The sequence below is a fragment of the Hippichthys cyanospilos genome, chromosome 10 (genome assembly GCF_059441005.1).
Source record: "Hippichthys cyanospilos isolate Australia breed blue-spotted pipefish chromosome 10, RoL_Hcya_1.0, whole genome shotgun sequence".
Lineage (NCBI taxonomy): Eukaryota > Metazoa > Chordata > Actinopteri > Syngnathiformes > Syngnathidae > Hippichthys > Hippichthys cyanospilos.
The window spans coordinates 17,424,179-17,441,915 of record NC_142378.1 but is presented as its reverse complement, the minus strand read 5'-3'; the positions used below and the strand labels follow the sequence as shown (position 1 = coordinate 17,441,915).

Here is a 17,737-nt window from a genome sequence, read left to right as displayed (position 1 = left end):
GTACATTTTAGCATGTCCAATACACCTGCCACGCAAGTTTTCAGAGTGTGGGCGGAAGCCGGAGTGCCCTTAGAGAACCCACGAGGGCTCGGGGAGAACATGCATACTATGAGGCAGACGTGCTAACCACTGCTCCACCGAGATATATTGATCCTGAATAATTGATCTCAAATGTAGTCAAACAGTGAAGGTTATTTTCATTTAATATTGGTCCGGCGTGACTTTGAAATATTGTTTTTGGATATCATTTAAAACCATGCTCTTTGAATATAACTTTTACACTCTATTGTCACAGTTTGAAGTTTGCTTTTAGACATTCCCTTTGACCAGTATTTTTGAACCGTTTTCATTCAGAGACAATATATCGTTCGGTCATAATGTATAAGTCATTTTGATCTCCAATAATATTATGGAAAAGCAATTCTCTGTTTAGGCCGGTCCTTGAGAGCCTCATCCCTGCATGCTTTTCATGTTTTTTTGACAAATTTTGAAAATACTGGGCTGAAAGAAATTTTTTGTCTCATCTACTACCAGGTTGAGCAGTAGAAGGCTTAGAAGACAAAATGGCCCAGATCCTGATCTTTGTAGACTTGCTACGCTCTGAATATGAAGACAAATGAAACTGATATCTCTCTTACGTGTTTTAATTGTTTTAAATGTTTTCAGAGAAAAGTACTGTAACACGTTTCTTACATGACTGCATAATTCCTCATTAATTTGGGCTTGATCTCTGGTAACAGGAAGACAAAATGCACAATTTCTAACAAGCGGAACTGGAGTAAGTGATGCATAGTATGTTAGGACATCCATGTGGACCACAGCATTTTGGAATTATTTACACAATGAGAGCAAAGCAATAACATGAAGCAAATTAACATGATGTAACTTAATGCAAACCATGGTAAGGCAATATAACAACATTATAATGTAACTTATTAGAACTCAATGCACTATTACACCATGAAATGCAATTTAATTAAGCATTAAGCAAAAAAAGAACAACTTAGTGCAATTCTGCATAACGTGACTCAATACAACCTAACTTGACAGAATCTGAATCCTCGCTGCAAGTACTGTAAGTAGACATACAATCAGGGAGGGGGGGCTGACCCCAAGGAATCGGCTTAAAAATTAACATTTGTTGAAAATGTATTTTATATTGCTTTTTTTAATTTTAATGTTAAATATGATAGTTTTACATAATTTTTCATAAATAACGATATCATTTACAGTCACTGGAGCAAGTAGGAAATGTTTTCTCTTTCCTAGCAGGTGGGGGACACTGCAAAAATTAATTGAGAAGCACTGCAGTAAAATAAGTCAATGTAACTTAAATTAACATATCACAACCAATATAATGCATTAGAAAGGCTCAGTGTTAACGTAACACAGAATCACATGACTCAACGTAACAAATTTGATACAACGTGCCGGATCACAACATCATTTAATTTACAACTAAAACAATTTTCTATTGGTAAGGATGGAGCAAAATGAAAATTCTGGACTAAATAATGATATTGTACATTTCAAACTTGAAAAATAACCTTTACCTGGATTTGTCTGCCGTTTTAATTAAAAAAGGAAACCTGTCAGTTTAGTGCATCCTTAAACATTTGATCATCTTCAATATTTCTGACAAGGCAGGTCAACTGACCGGGACAAATGAATTATCCGGAACATGAGCACAACACGAAGGCATGCCCACCCATCGGAATCTAATGAAGACTAATTTCCACCTTCTCTACTTCATGCACGGATTGTTATTGTTGATGCGCCTCTGTAGGTGATGCTCTTTTGGTTAGCAAAATATATTAATTAGGATTCTAGAAGACGAGTCCAAAATGATGTGCACGCCCATATTTATGCTCCAAGGCGCTATGCAACTGGAGGAGCTGATCCCAAACTAAATAAATAATAAAAATGAAAACACACCATCTATCTTAGGGTTATTGTGCAAAGTCGAGGAATAAAATAAGAAATGCAAATGAGTTCACCGCAATGTTTAACAATATGTGAGCATGAGACACATATTTCCAACAAGAGAAATACATATTTAAAAAGTAGGTTTTGCAAGGGGGAAACGTCATGCGGCATCTGTTGTGCTACTGAATTAAACACAGTTTTTGTGTGCGTGTGTACTCCCGAAAGATGTTTTTGAGAGCTGCGTGAGATGAAAAAGTGTTTATAAAATAAAACAACCCAAAAGTGTTTTGCATTTCGCGGGGCGATGCGGGAGCAGTAAGGATCAAGAGAGTCAGTCATTAGTCTGCCTTAATAGGACATCTGGGTTGCTCAGTCTGCAAAGTAAAACACAACAGCTTGTGACGGGCCTCTAGAGGACCAATAATCAAGTTGTGTTGTGACAGCAGAGATAATAAGCCACCTTTATGACATCATAAACATACTCGTTTAAGACAGCTTTTCCATAGGCTACATTCACGTTAGTAAATTCACTTTTAGAAGCTGATTTAGCTTTCCTTAAAACATGGCTGTTGGGTTTTTATTGACTATTAAAGAATAAATGAACATTTTCCTTAACTGGAATGCCAACGAAGCCGCTGATTACACTTATTTACACTGCAGAAAGTCCCTTATTGAATTATTTAGTGGTCGTGGTTTTTCCTCTATCCTTTTATGCCACTTTTGCAAACATTTTTCTTGTACCATATCCTGGTGAGTTTATGTAAGCAAAGGAAATTCATTCTAGCTCATTCAGTCCCAGCCTATTTTAAACTCTCCGCAAGCCCAACAAATTACATTATATATATATATATATATATATATATATATATATATATATATATATATATATATATATATATATATATATATATATATATATATATATATATATATATATATAGCTTTAGCTAAAAGTATTTGCATTTGAGAACAAATATATGAATACTGTTTTTGTTTGAAGGTATGTGACCAGCATCCTTTATTGATGTGTATAGGCATGTGGTGATGTTGAAGTGCTGCTTCCATGAATGGAATAATAGCATAATACTATCCATGCTGGTTTTCTTTGTTAGGCCTACATTTGAAATTCATCACTTTGATACTGCAGCAAAGGCAGCACAGCGGCTCACAAACTTTTGTGCTCAAGCGCCATATGTGATGTATAATATATATATATAGTCCTGTACTTGTATAAGTGACTGTGCTTATCCTCAGCGGTCGCACTATTGGGAATGGCAAAGATATGAACAGTCTAGTGATGTAATTTTAGAGGCCCACATGAGTGAATTTTCCCCTGTGCACTTAAGCTCATTGTCGACACTTTGTCTTGCCTCATTAATTCACTACTTCATGCGTTTCAAAGAGTCAATGCACAGTCAGCATGTAAGAGTTTGCACCTGTGCTTCTGGCAAAAGAGTTCCTTAAATAAGCAGTGATAGTGTTTGATATTATTAGTCCAAGAGGATAACTGCCTGCCTGACATAATGTCACAATATAAATGAAAAGTAACAATGTGCCTATTACAAATTCTTTTTTTTTCTTTAGGTCTGCTGTAGAGTCTCAGTTATTCTATAATCCCCAAATTAGTTAAATAGACAGTAAGTGTCTTCTGCTAGCGATCTATACAGGAAAATGCAGAGCTGTGTAAATCATTCAGTTAATTGAATACTAATCAATTATTAAATTGAGTTATTGTTTAGAACCCATCCATCCATTGTTATTACCGCTTACCCACACAAGGGCCGCGGGACGTGCTGGAGCCTATCCCAGTATACCCCAAGTATGCTTTTGGGCATGTGGGAGGAAAGTACCTGGACAAGATCCATGCAGGCATGGGGAGAACATACAAACGCTGTTTTTACAAACAGTGTTAAAGAAAACAACACTTATGTATAAATAAACAGATTGAGGAAAAATATTTGTCCATAGATACAGTTATCGTCAATAACACACGCGCGGCTCATTATTCAGGATCCTATGAAGATGTGTGTGTTTTACATGCATTCTTTTAAAAAATCCAGCAACTCAATCAGAATACTGTGATCATAATAGAATGCTTAGGAAAATGTGCACATAGAGAATCGATTTATTGAAAAGTAAAGAAATACATAAAAAAATCACGGCCAGACTGTATTTCGGCGCTTCAAAATTTCAAGCCACCATCAGAATGTGGAAATGCTCCTTTCAGGTCAGAAAAAGGTCCATGTGCACATCCACATCTCAGCATGAATAAGTAGAATTGGGTGGTAAAAAACAACCCCTGCAATATGATGTTTTGCCTTTGAGAGGCGCTAGACTTTAGTATAGTTTTTGAAGGAGAGGCACCATAAGATGCTTCAGAGATATCTTGGGGAACAGCCCCGGTTTGATGGGTGATGCACCCAGAGTGTCTACATTTCATAAAAGCGGAGGGCTGACCTCAGTCAATCGGAGAATATGGGCAGCCAAAAAAAGTGTGCATGCTGTGTCTTTTCCGATTTAAGCAGAGAGAAGAATACGTCTCATTAAATGAAATAGGCACAAACCCAGGTATGTAAAAAACACACTTCAAAGCAGGCAGAAGAATTTACAGTTTTTAGGGATTGACAGCTTTGAGGCCGACTGTCCTGGGTTCAAGTTGCTGATCAAAATACGATCCAAAGCAAAGACCCAAAGAGCAAGAAAAGACGCGGGGCCGCGCCCGACGAGGGAAGCCGTAAAAAAGAAAAATATGAGTGTCAGAAAGAGGACAGGCCAGACAAATCAATTGGCTTCTGTGAGCTGGCGTACAACCTGAAACATCCATCTGGAGAAACACTGGTAATGTGCCACTCTGGCTTGCCCCTGATTCCATTTATCTTTACCCCCTCATGCCAAGCGCCCGCACACTTCAAATTTTCTCTGCTCCAGAATTTAACTCTCCAATTTGTTTGAGGACTGGCTGGAGGACTATTGATGTTGTTGGCCGTCTGCTCCCTCTTGGTTACAGACTCAGGTCAGGAGGGCTTTCACTGATATAGCATACAAACGTACGGATTTTTAGAAAATCTGAACTGAGATTTTAATTTTGAAAGACTTTACATGTTTATGAGGAAAAAACTGATTTGAAATACGGTTGTGTCTTTGCAAGTATTTAACAGGTTTAATAATTATGATCAGCTTGCCAAGACAGCTGGAAAAAAACAACAAATAATTTTACCATCAGATGTGGATATGTCTGTTATCTTGCACAATGTTCTCTCATTCGTCCCTGGTCACTCCCTTCTATCCAATGTTTTTCCAAGTTGTCAATCGAACCAAATTGCCCCACGAAGTTTTCTTCTTGTCACAAACTGCTTGCTTGTACGAGGTTCCTCTAAATTTGGGGGTCAGTCAACTAATTCCCCAAATTAATAGTTTGGCAGATAGAAAAAAAAAAAGAAGAGATCTTTAAAAAGGCTTTAGGCTGTTCAAGATCATGCCATAGACTTCTAGAAGCTTTTCTTGACATATACTCACTCATATGTCATGTACACTTTTTATTTTCTGTTCAAAATAAGACTAATGTTTGAATTTTGCATCATACTAAGTCTCTACGCGGCACGGAGCAGACTGATTAGCACATCTGCCTTACAGTTCAGAGGCTCCAGTTTCTATTCTATACTTGCCCCTGCTTTTCCGCATGGAGTTTGCATGTTTTCCCCGTGCCCGCATGAGTCTTCTCCGGGCACTCCTGTCTCCTCCCACATTTCAAACACATGCATAGGTGTATAAGGCACTCCAAATTGCGCTTAGGTGTGATTGTGAGTGTGATCAGTTGTTTGTCTCTGTGTGCCCTGTGATTGGCTGGCAACCAGGCCAAGGTGTCTCCCTAATTTAAACCCTAACTTGTTTGTGTATGTAAGACTTCATATTATAATGCCCCCATGTGGCCAACTTATGTACACCAGAAGGAATTGCCATAAGGACGCACAACGTTTAAAAATGTTTTTAATATATGTGTGTTACAGATGAATATTGTTTCTATTCACATCAAAGAGGAGAAATGATTGGAAACATTTTGTGTTTTGAGTTTGAAAGTGTGATCACCAAACAAATTAAATTCATATCCCAAAGCACTGTACATAATGTACGGGGCAGGTGAGGTGTGTGGTTTTGATATGCTCAAGGACTAATGTGCTTTTGGCTAAATTTTGTGGTTCAGTGACGCCATAAATAAACTTGACTTCATTAACTGGAGATAGATGATTTTTCATTGGGCAACGAGGACAAGAAATCCTCCTGAATAAATTGTAAATAGGCTATTGCAAGTAAATAGCTTTTACGTATGAAAGGGCTGGAGGCCAGACAGACAAGCGATGAGAAAGTTAGACCAAGATATGACAGAGGTCAAACGCAGAAGTCTGAGAATGAAACCAAACCACAGAAAGAAACACGATTAAAGGAAGAAAGATGTAAAAATATAAAGAGGCCCTTGGTGTAAAAAGACATAAGACAGTGCTGCTATTATTGATCACTGTGAAATTTATAGACTCCCACCTACAGTATAACACCTTAGAGGACACACCAACCTTCTCTGCTATTGTCTTCTTTTCTTCCATCTCGAGCTGTCCACCCCCGCTGCCCTTTCTCTCCCTCTTGTAATTTCTTCTGCTGTACACCTGACAACTACAAAAGGTTAACCCGATGCGGGGGTTTTACTCTTGTAATTGTCCGACAAGAGCCGTCCATTCCAATGTCATCCTATAAGCGACGGGATTATGCGAAGGAAGGTGCAAAATACACAAATGCTTAGAAGCCAACTGTCACAATACAAGTGGATCAATTTAGAACTCAACCAATACTCCCTTAAGAAATATGTCTAAATACCACTGGGAATGTATATCCCACAGACCATGATACTGATGCAAAAAACGTGCCAGAGAAGTGAAAATGATCACCAAACGCCTACAATAAATAGTAATCAATGTAATGTATAGTAACACACATGCTGTACATAGCACATATTATCAATATATTTCCACATTACCACACAGTTAATTGAAGAAATTGTACAGCTCAAGCTACCTTGTTGACAGTGGGCCCCACTGGCTTGTTGTTTATGGGAAAAGTTGCTAAATGCCACTAGAATCTGTAGATAGATGGGTAAACAACTGCTGTGATGCCATTTCATATCATTGCTACCATTCCTATACCCGCTTCCATTCTTGAAAAGATGTGGCATGCATAGGCCCAACGGGAGTGAAAGGGTTAAAAAAATGGCTGACTATGACAGAATGGGGGACAGGGTGACTGATGGCCCAGCAATAAAGTAAAATAAAATCAATAAATAAAAATAAAGTAAAATCGCCCAGCCCTATTTTAAATGAATTCACAATGTGTTTGAAAAGTGCATTTTAGTACATTTGAGGAGTAAAACGTTGATTAAATGTTTTTTTGTGCTTCGGGTTTTTTTTTTTTTTCTCCCATCGTGTCAATGTTTACCTCATCTGGGTGGGTGTGGAATAGCTTTCAATGAACAAGTTTACTTTTTATAATTATGTCTTAGCCACGTCACATGTGGTTTTGCCCAGCCTTCTGCCAAAGTATCACAAAGAAACAGTTTCAGAGTGTTTGAACTCGCAAAACTGTGGGCAGAAGGCAGTGCTCCAAGAAATGTTCAATTAAAAACACACTGCGGCTGATAATTACACAGACGGCGCCGTGAGAAATGATTTTAATTTTCTCTGTGCTTTCCCACCACGGTGGAGGGCCCATCAGCTATCATCCAAATCAATGACAACATGCTGTGACAAACAAGCGTGACCGCCAGTGCGGCGAACGAAGGAGAGGCGGGCGATATTTGTTTGGCGGGGGCTCAACAAAAGCGAGGGAACGAATGAAAAACAATTAGAAAGGGAGGCGAGAGCGCAGTCAATTATGAGGCCCATCTTGTAAGATTGCGTCTACATTGATTTGTTGGGGGTGGGCGAGGATCTTTGTCACTCCCACAGTCCACCTAATTGCACTCGCGCGGACCCTTTAATTACCCCACCAAGACCTGGATGCGCTCACCTCACTGCTCTCTGGACTGATTTCGACACCACGATGGGTACAAAGGGATAGATGTAGGATGCATCATAGAATTAGGGTTAGGGCAGCACAGTGGACTTTTCTGCCTCACAAAGACTTTATGTCATGCCTAAGCTGCTTGCTATCTTACCTAACCCAAACCCAGTTCGCCTTTTCAATTGGCAAGCCCAGACATTACAGGAATTAATTCCGGGTAAACCGGGGTTACAATTGGAGGCACAACGATTAATCAACAATTCATAGATTATTAAATTGATATGTAATGATTATTGATAAGTGATGAATTGTATATTTATTTTCATTCAAATTGTCCAATTTCACAGACTTTCATCTTGTTAAATGTCAATATTGTCTGATTACAATGGAAAACAATGATCAACAGTTTGGCCTAGTATTTTCCAACATTCTATGACCAAAGCGTTAATCGAATCACAAAATTTATTTTCAATATGATCAATTTGAAGTAATGTCCTATTTTTTTTATTTTTAAGAGTGGGAAATTGACAACATCATTAGCAGTTTTAGTGACTATTAAAACAATTGTGAGTTGCACCCCTAGTTAAAGTGTGTTAAAGTGATACTGATAAAAACGGTCGATTTAAGGCGTACCTCAGGAGATCCACAATTTGCATTGCATGTTTATAGCATCCAAACTTGGCTATCAACAACTCTACGTCACGATTCGACTTCCAGGCGCAAACATGGCTGCGGCCATGGCATACCTGACAGAAAGTTACTTAGGTTCCAACAAACTTAAACTAAATACAATTGGATGCCATTATTCCTATATTATATATATATATATATATATATATATATATATATATATATATATATATATATATATATATATATATATATATATATATATATATGGAGGTACACTTTATGCGACTATTGATTGCATTCTGTGCGCAGATTCATTACGCATATTTCAATTTAAAAATAACTAGCATTTTCACAGCACTCTGCGTAGTATACTGTGAGTTTGGGTGGGTGGATTGAAGTTACCACTTGATTATGTAAGTTTCCGACATAGTATCAGAGGTGTAACAAAGACAGTTACTTTTAAAACTGAGACCTGTTGCCTTTGAGATGGCAATTAGGATGAAAATTGAACTGAACAAATCCGAGGACACCTGCACATTGCCTATGACAAGTTGCATACAATCAGACTCTAATCATGGCTGATTAGATAATGTGATAATAGATGACGATAACGAGCGTGATCATACCTGAAGGGATGAACCCAAAAGCCCAATTGGGTAGCAGGCCTCCAAAAGGGTTTCTCGCACCTTTGCTGTCCGTCACCGCTGGAGTCTTGTGTTCCTCTGACTTTGGAGTAGGGCTCTTGGAAGGGATCCAACTACTTCCAAACACAAAGGACTCAGACACTGCCAACCTGGACTCCATTTCTGTAACAGCATCCTTCGAGTATGATCCAGTGCTCGTCAATTGACTGGTGGTTGTTGATGATGATTCCGTTGAGGAGTTGTCTCCCATGTTGTTTGTGGTCTTCTCTGTCCATGAGACAGAAATGGATGATTCCTGCGCAAAGAAGCTTTTGGAGGAAAGGTCAATAGTGCCAGCTGTGGTTGTAAGATCTGTACTGGTTGTTTCTCTGGTTGTCGGAAGCTGTGCCGTGGTGATCTCTGTGGTGGTCAACACATCCTTTGAGGGCTCTGGTGTGGAAGTGATCACCTTGGCTGCACCGCGACCGAGTTTTCTTCCTGCACCTTTCCTTTGCTTCTTAAGAACGGGAGTGAAGTTACCACTGGAGCCACGAGTAGCATCAGAGAGATTGTCAGCTGGCCCGTGAACGTAGATGATCTCACCACGGGCTTCCTCGGCTCTTTGAGATGAGGTGGTGGTTGGTTGTGCCACAAGTTGCCACTGAGACAAAGTAGTAAGTTCAGCTACAGTCACAGGTTCACTCTGGCTTTGGTGCGGTAAAGACACAAATTCTGGATGTAGCTTGACATTCCTGCTGGCAATAGTATTGGCAAAGTTTCCGGGAAAACTATTACCTACACCGCTCCCCTCAACTTCCTTTTCCTGAACTGTCTCAGTCGCGGTGATTGTTGGTGCCTCATCTCCATCTTGGTACCTCCCCTCACCCGAATAGTTTTCCGCGGTGTCTTGTCGAAAGGAGTTGGGCAGGGTTATTATCTCAAGGGGCCCCGATTTGGCTTCCTGAGGCTCCCAAGTGTGGCTTGTGCCAAGATTCGTGGGAAAGCCTACTCTAAAGCGCCGTAATGACTTGATGCCCCATGCTGGACCTCCTTTGGGAAATTTGACCCGTTCACTGGAGCTCGATTTGCCTTCAGGGCCCAGTGCAGTTATCCCTACAGGGAACACAGAATCAGAGCATTAATTTGATTGCATTAACAGTGGGTGGGTAGGTGTGGGCTGCCCTTAATTTCATGGTTGTGGAATTAGCAATTAAACCTTAGACAGGCTTACACGAGCTCTTTGAACAGTACAGGATGCACAATAGCAAACATGCAACTAACTCTTTTGTGAACTGCGATTAAATCACTAGGCACAAAAGCCACAATCACTTCAAATGAGTATTTTGTCTTCACAGAAGTCGGTGTCCTCAATAGACAACACCCAGAAACTTAAAGATCTGACGCCAACAATTCAAATGGAGATAAAAGCAGAAAAGGACAGACTGAGTAAGACGTTAAGTCAAAAAGCAAGCAGGCCTGTGGCAGTTGACTTGCTACACTAGAAACCAATTGAACAGCTTATACTAGCAGAATGTATCTTGATAACGACTTGAGGAAACATGATTGTCATTATCGCTAATTGTTAGCAACTCTTCTTCCTTTGCGTTGTTCTGCTCCTCTCCACTTTCCTCGGTCGATTAGTCAAATGTTGGATGAGAATAATCTCCAAGGTTAAAAAAAGCAGCAAAATCAGACTGAGGAAAGCAAACTGAAATGGGAACGCATACTGGCTGAGGCAGGAGAGTCGCTAATGGCTAAGGAACAGATTCAGTACATGCGCATGACTGGCAAGCAGTTGTCAAGGAAAACTCCTAGCTGTTCCTTCTTCAAAACATTCTGTTTGGGAGCTTACGGGGCTTGCTGTGAGGTGCCAGGCACTGCTAAAAGTAGCCACATCAGTATATCCCAGAATATATACGGAGGCTTTCGGAGCAAATTTTAATCACATGAAACCATCCATCCATTTTCTATACCACTTATGCGGTTCAGGGATGCATAGAGCTGGAACCTAACCCAGCTGACTTTGGGCGGAAGGCAGACAAAACCCTGTCGGCTGCCAGTCAGTCGCAGGCACATATATTGAGAGGGACGACTTTTCACTCTCACATTGTCACTGAGTGGCTGTGACACACAGCTAAGGAAAAATCCAATACCGTGGGCTTGAACGGACACGGTGGAAACAGAAACACAAGTGTGACTTTCAGGAACTCTACTGCCTCCATTTTGATTATAGCCGCTTTCTGCCATCTGGACCAAAATGATAGTTGTGGCTTCAAGCTGTTTATTGCCACACTCAGCTGAAGTTTAATTTAAAGTGACCTACTTATTAAAAAAAAAAAAAAGACTAAATTTACCCCCAAAAAATCCAAACAGGAACCATTTCTATAGGCGCTTATCCACAAGGGTCGCAGGCGCCTATCTCAGCTGGCTTCTGGCAGAAGGCTGGGGACACCCTGAACTGGTTGCCAGCCAATTGCAGGGCCAACAGAGACGAACAACCATTCACGGGCCCAATCACACCTAAGGACAATTTAGTATGTCCAATTCACCTGCCATGCATGTTTTTGGAATATGGGAGATAGCCGGAGTGCCCATTTCAACCCATCGGTCACAAACATAACGCCTGCGCCCCAGACCGATCGATTTCTTTTTATCTGAAATATTGTTGGAATTTTATATCGACTTAAATTGTAGTAAATGAGAACGCCGATTATTATGTGATTCAATTTTTTGGCACACCCCTAACAGTTTTTACATGTTCAAAAGGAGCAGGAAGAAGATGATGAACTTATTGAGTCATACCCCTTCCTTCTCCTATATTAGGGGTGTCTGCCTAGCTATTGTTAGTCGCCCACATAACATCTCACTCAATGATAAGAAAAAAAATAAAACTCAGCCGAAAAAAAGGATGTCAATCGAGAAAAAATTAGTACAGTGTTGTTTACATCAAAGGCAGCTCATACTGGGAGGTAATGATGATCGAGATATACGTAAGCATTACAAGGTCATTCGTCTCATATATTACATGATATCCCACGTTTTATTTTGAAGCATTGTCCTGCTTTCTCATCACCGTTTGGCCGTTTGACAAACAAAGTACAGTACAGTGGACTGACAGGCTGCGAATTCTCCGCAATTCTCATTACACTTCTGGGCTTATAACCTAAAAAAAAAAAAAAAAGAAAAAAACTGATCTCACCTCATAGTCACTGCCTGGTAAATATCTTTATCCTGCCTGAGCCATTTTACCCTTCAATGTCTGACAGGAGAAGCGATGAGTACTGCAAGCCTACTAAGTAAGCTAAGCAAGTAAGATACCAGTTTGAAAGTACATGTTACACATGTGTGTAAAAGTTGTACGGCATATTCTGTACAATTTTACAACATTGCATATTTCTACAGTATATCGTTTACAGCACTCACACTGTTGATGGGCTGTTCTCATTTCTTCTTTTTTCTTCTGGAATTTCTTTTTCTAATTTACTACCTACACGAATAAGGTATTCATTAAATTCATTTGTTGTGGTTATTATTTCATCAATAAGAATATATATGTCGTTATACTGGTATGGCATTATAAATACACATAATACTCTGCATTTATAATACCATTTAATATTTTCTGTTTCCTGTTTTTACATGCATTTTCCATCCCCATGGTTTGATCAAGTCTTGACACTTCCATGTCACTGGTCTTAATGGACAATGTAAGATACAGTAAGATTATGGTTGACAGAAATATTTTATATGGAAGCTTGGGGTCTTCATTTGACTGAACATCAGACCAATTTTGCTTTTCAATATTCCTCTTTAAGGGCAGCAATGGTGTTCTTGATTTTTTTTCTGACAAGTAAAATGTTTGTTTCACTGTTTTATCTGTATGTTTTTGGAGGATTGCGAAAACAAACGATTGATCAGATAGATCATTTCCAAAAAGGCCACTTACTATTTTATTATAAATTTTCTTTATAAATATTTCGACTATTAATGTGGCCGTATCTATTGCTTTTCTACTAGGTTTCAAGATTTCAAGATTACAGAAGACATTGACTCTACATTGTGCTGATGAAATCAGTTGTTCTTTAGTGGCCATTTGGGTTAAACAGATCTTCAATAAAGTCTCCACAAAGCATTCAATTTTTTTGTTTTGTTTTTATTTGTTACAATAACTGATCATGTTAACTAATTTCTTATTAAAGATACCAAGACAAGATAATGGGGTTCGATCAAAATTAGCAAATTTCTTCATGTGGATTTCAACAATTAAGCATTTTATTATATTATCCATGGTATATGTCAGAATTTCAGTCATGTTCCATCTCAGGCTTTCATCCACAAGACCGTGAGGACAGTGCTTGCTTTCTTTGCTCCTGCATACACCTGGTGAATGCAACCCCCACCAAGGTAAGTGCCAATAGAGTTTGAAGAATGTCAAAGCAGCCTCATGCATTCTAAATTGAAAGGTTTTGATGATGATGATGAATATAAATACGAAGAAATATAACTCAAAATTATTATATTATATTATATTATATATATATATATATATATATATATATATATATATATATATATATATATATATATATATTAGTATAAGTAATTTCCTTGTGAATCGCGATGAAGAACTGTGTGTTTGAGACACACATAGCACACACACATACCAATTGGACTTGCACGGGACACTTGCCTGTAAGTGGGGCGAAACAGTGGGCCTGACAAAATCCGCCTAAAACAAACTAACTAACTACAATAATAGTGCATATACTGTAACAAAGTTTTACATTAAAACACTGATAAGAAACTCAAGAGTACAGCTTCAGATTAAGTTTTAAGCGAGATGGTTTCCCACTGTAGTAAAAGACCTTCTAATGTACCGAGTTGCCTCTCAAGTGCTCTCTGTAGTCTTTAAATGTGGCTGCGTGGGAGCAATGAAAAACGTTAGCTTGCAACCAAGAGACATTTTTCTTGTATATTTTATCCTAATACACAAGCGGTAGGCTGGAGCTGCCGTTTTACTGTACGTTTTGGGACTTTTCATTCCTCGGCTGACGGAACAACCTGGTGTAATTGATTGAGCTGTTTGGGCGCTGCACAAGTGTGTAAAGAAACACACACACAAAAAGGGAGGCAGGAAAGTATGTATTTCAAAGTCATTTCACACTTTCCAGTTTCTTTCCTCCGGATGGTTTTACCGGAACAATCTTTGCAATTGCAGCGAGAGAAGCGATAAGCAAAATGACTCGAGTCCTGTTTATTTAAACCAAGTGGTCCCTAGTAGCTTATCTGCTTCTGGCCTAAAAGCAGACACTGTCTCGACCATCAATAATTCATCCAGTCAGCATTTGTGACTCATGGCTGTTTTGTGTTTATTTAGGTCAGTAGTGTTATTTAGAGGAGCTGGCTGAAATAGCCCAACGTCATGATTTATCAAGTGTGTCAACGTATACAGTAAAGAACAGATTATCATCAGAAGAACACACACGAATACTGTATGCATGAAATATTAAAAGGCAAAATGTATTATTCAAAAGGTATTGCCTGACGCTTGTGAGGTCCGCGAGCGTGGGAATCATTTCCATAGGAGGCAGGCAAACATAATTGCCATTTATACTTTTACTAGCCAACCCATTCACAAAAAGTATATTAATCAGGATTAATCATGCAGTAATAGGCATGTCATTCAGTCAATGGGACGTTTACACATAAAGAGAATCCCCAAGTAGAACACAATTGATTCTATAGTCGATTATTGTCCATTTTTCCCAGAGGAAATCACGTAAACTGCATTTTTGAAAAGGTGAAAGAAACACACCACCGAACATTCTGTTCCTTATTCTATTAGGCAGTTTGTGAAAACATTAATAACACAATGGCATTTGACTCCATGAAAAACATAACATAACATATAGTACAAGGCATGTTTTTTTCCCTTCTTTTCAAGCCCCATAATGGGGGTAGGTCAACTTTTAACCACATAACTTAAAACACACCAATTTTTTCCACAAATCTGTGGTTGAATAGCATTCATTTGAATTCATTTGAATGCGAAATAAGTACTTCATGTCAAGGCTTGAAAGTATTTGATATACCTCTAATTCGATATAGTATGCATCAATTTTAGGGCATTTGCACTCAAATTCACTTTCGTCAAGCGCTGTTTTATTGCATCTTTATTGTCAACGAGGCTGCATGGATAATTTTTGCGGCAGACTTTGACTTATTATGAAAAGGAAAAGACGGTTTGCTTGTCTCCTTCAGCCCTTGGATGTGTGCTTGAACAAGACGGCATGGATGTTGGCAGGTGGGGAGAGAAACAGCGAAGGGCTTCCACGCTTTGATCACACAACAGTCATCAGTTGGGTAAAGCACCCAAGTAAGATGATTATGAAATCATCTCCAAAGATCTCCATGTCAAACAAATTGGACAGGTCCAAAGATGACTGCTTAATGAGGATATTTGCGCAAATGACGAGCAGGGAGGAGAGAAAGCCCGTGAGTTAAATGGGGGGCGTTATTTGGCATGTCGGAAAGTGATTGTGACTTTCAGGGCTTTTTGACAAATACATTTTCGGCTGTGTCAAAACAATAAAGCAGTGAAACGTCATATAGTTTTATAGTTGCAACATTAGTTTAAGAATTTGCGTCTACGTGACTTAAGAAGAAAAATATGTCTAAAAGTACCGTCATTTTAATACAGTAACACTTTGTTAACTAAAGAACCTTGGGAATCCCTGATGTAAATTGCCTTTGAGAGAACCTGACAGCGGACGTATCTAATGTACAGTTTTTATTGTAATTGTGACTGCAATGCATAGCCATGTCAATACTTCCTCCCCATGCCGGCTGTCGGGAAAATGCTGCAAAACAAACCCTCAGTGACTTTGCTCACTGCCCTAAGAATACCTCCAGATTCTGGCAGTGGTAATATTAAACTGCCGGCGGTGGGTGACAATGCGAGAGACAGACGAGTAAGAGAGATGTGCGATGAACACAACTACCACCCATCTGCAGGTATGACATTTAATAATAAAAAAAAGGAGAGAGAAGTTATTGCGAGGCTCTGTGAATCATGTCAAGAGCATCTACAGTGCTTGTCAGCTGCTCTGTCACATCTATTTGGCCCATGGGGTGTTGGTGAAAACATTGTGAAGGAGGCAGACGTGTTTCATTCACCTACACACAGGACTCCACTGCAGAGTTAAATTCAACTTACTATTACATTTCAAGCCATCAAAACTGACATTGTTGAGTAAATACATGAAATAATTCATTGTGTTCACAAGCCAAAACCTTAGTGTCAGAAGTGCGCCAGGCTTAGTCTGCCAGGAAAATTGCCCTCCCTACACGCTACGTACCCACGTAAATATAAGCAATAGGCATGCGCGGGTTGTCACTTATCTGTTTTGTAGAAACAGCCTATAACCTATATAGCTATTCAGTCTATAATTGCCCAGATGAAATCTAAAACACTCCTAAATTGTTATACATTATATAATATACTAAAATAACATTTTGGAAAGCTTGATCATTCAATGAACACAGAGTTTCGTCATCTACACATAGTATGTGAAAATTTAACAAATAATCTACTTCAAATACATTCATATTTTGCATATCATTGAATTAACTAGTGGTGCTATGAGAGCCACGTTTAAATGTCGTAACACTTCCACGAGTTTGGAGGACTGCATTCTCTCCGCATGGCAATGCTCCATAAAATGAATTGATTTTTTTCAGCAATCCAAAATCATCCTACCCCAGATATGCCCAATGATATTAATGTCCGGGTGGGCTGGCAAGTTCAGGAGCACCTTGATCTTCGGTGCTATGGATGTATGCAGTGAAGTGCCTGTCTTCTACACAATTTGATCCCTTTTATGGTGGGGAATATAAGAGGTGGCTAATACTATATTTCTCCAAGTACAAGTCGACCTCTTGTAAAAGTCGACCCCTCCTTTTTTACTTATATTTGGGTGAATTTTATACAAATATACAATGCAATTGCTGAAACTCATGCATGCACTATTGCAAGTATAAAACGATTTGAAGTTTCAATACTTTGTTTGTTTTTGACACAGCTGACTATGAATTTGTCGAAAAGCCCCAAAAGTCATCATCACTATCCGACACACCAAATAGCTCCTCCCATTTACATCCTAGACGTCCTCTCCTTCCTGCTCTGAACAAACATGCCAGTTACTCTTCCATGGGTAGTCATTTTTGGACCCGTCCAATTCATTTGACATTAAGGTCTCCAGAAATGCTTTGCTTGCACTTGCACTTGTGTTGATAAAATGTATAAGGCTGGGTAATAATATCGATATAGCGATACATGTGTATCGCAATATGCTATTCAACAATATGCCATTCAGCAAGCATTGTCCAAAGTAGGATCTGGCAACGCAGACAAAAATATGAAAAAGTGATGCTTGCAACAGTCAACTATCCATAACGGACTTGTTTTCAAACAATTTAGTGAAGCAATATGTTAGCAAAAGCCCAGGAGT

General features: G+C 39.1%; 1 protein-coding gene across 3 annotated transcripts in view; it reads right to left on the bottom strand.

Moving 5' to 3' along the window:
- The window catches only part of ncanb (neurocan b), a 156,498-nt gene that overhangs the window by 65,478 nt on the left and 73,283 nt on the right, over nucleotides 1-17,737 (bottom strand). For all 3 annotated transcript variants that reach the window (XM_088426064.1, XM_088426065.1, XM_088426067.1), the window contains exon 9: nucleotides 9,231-10,340. In XM_088426064.1, coding sequence (XP_088282190.1) covers nucleotides 9,231-10,340 — 1,110 coding nt within the window. The remainder of the gene's footprint in view (nucleotides 1-9,230; nucleotides 10,341-17,737) is intronic.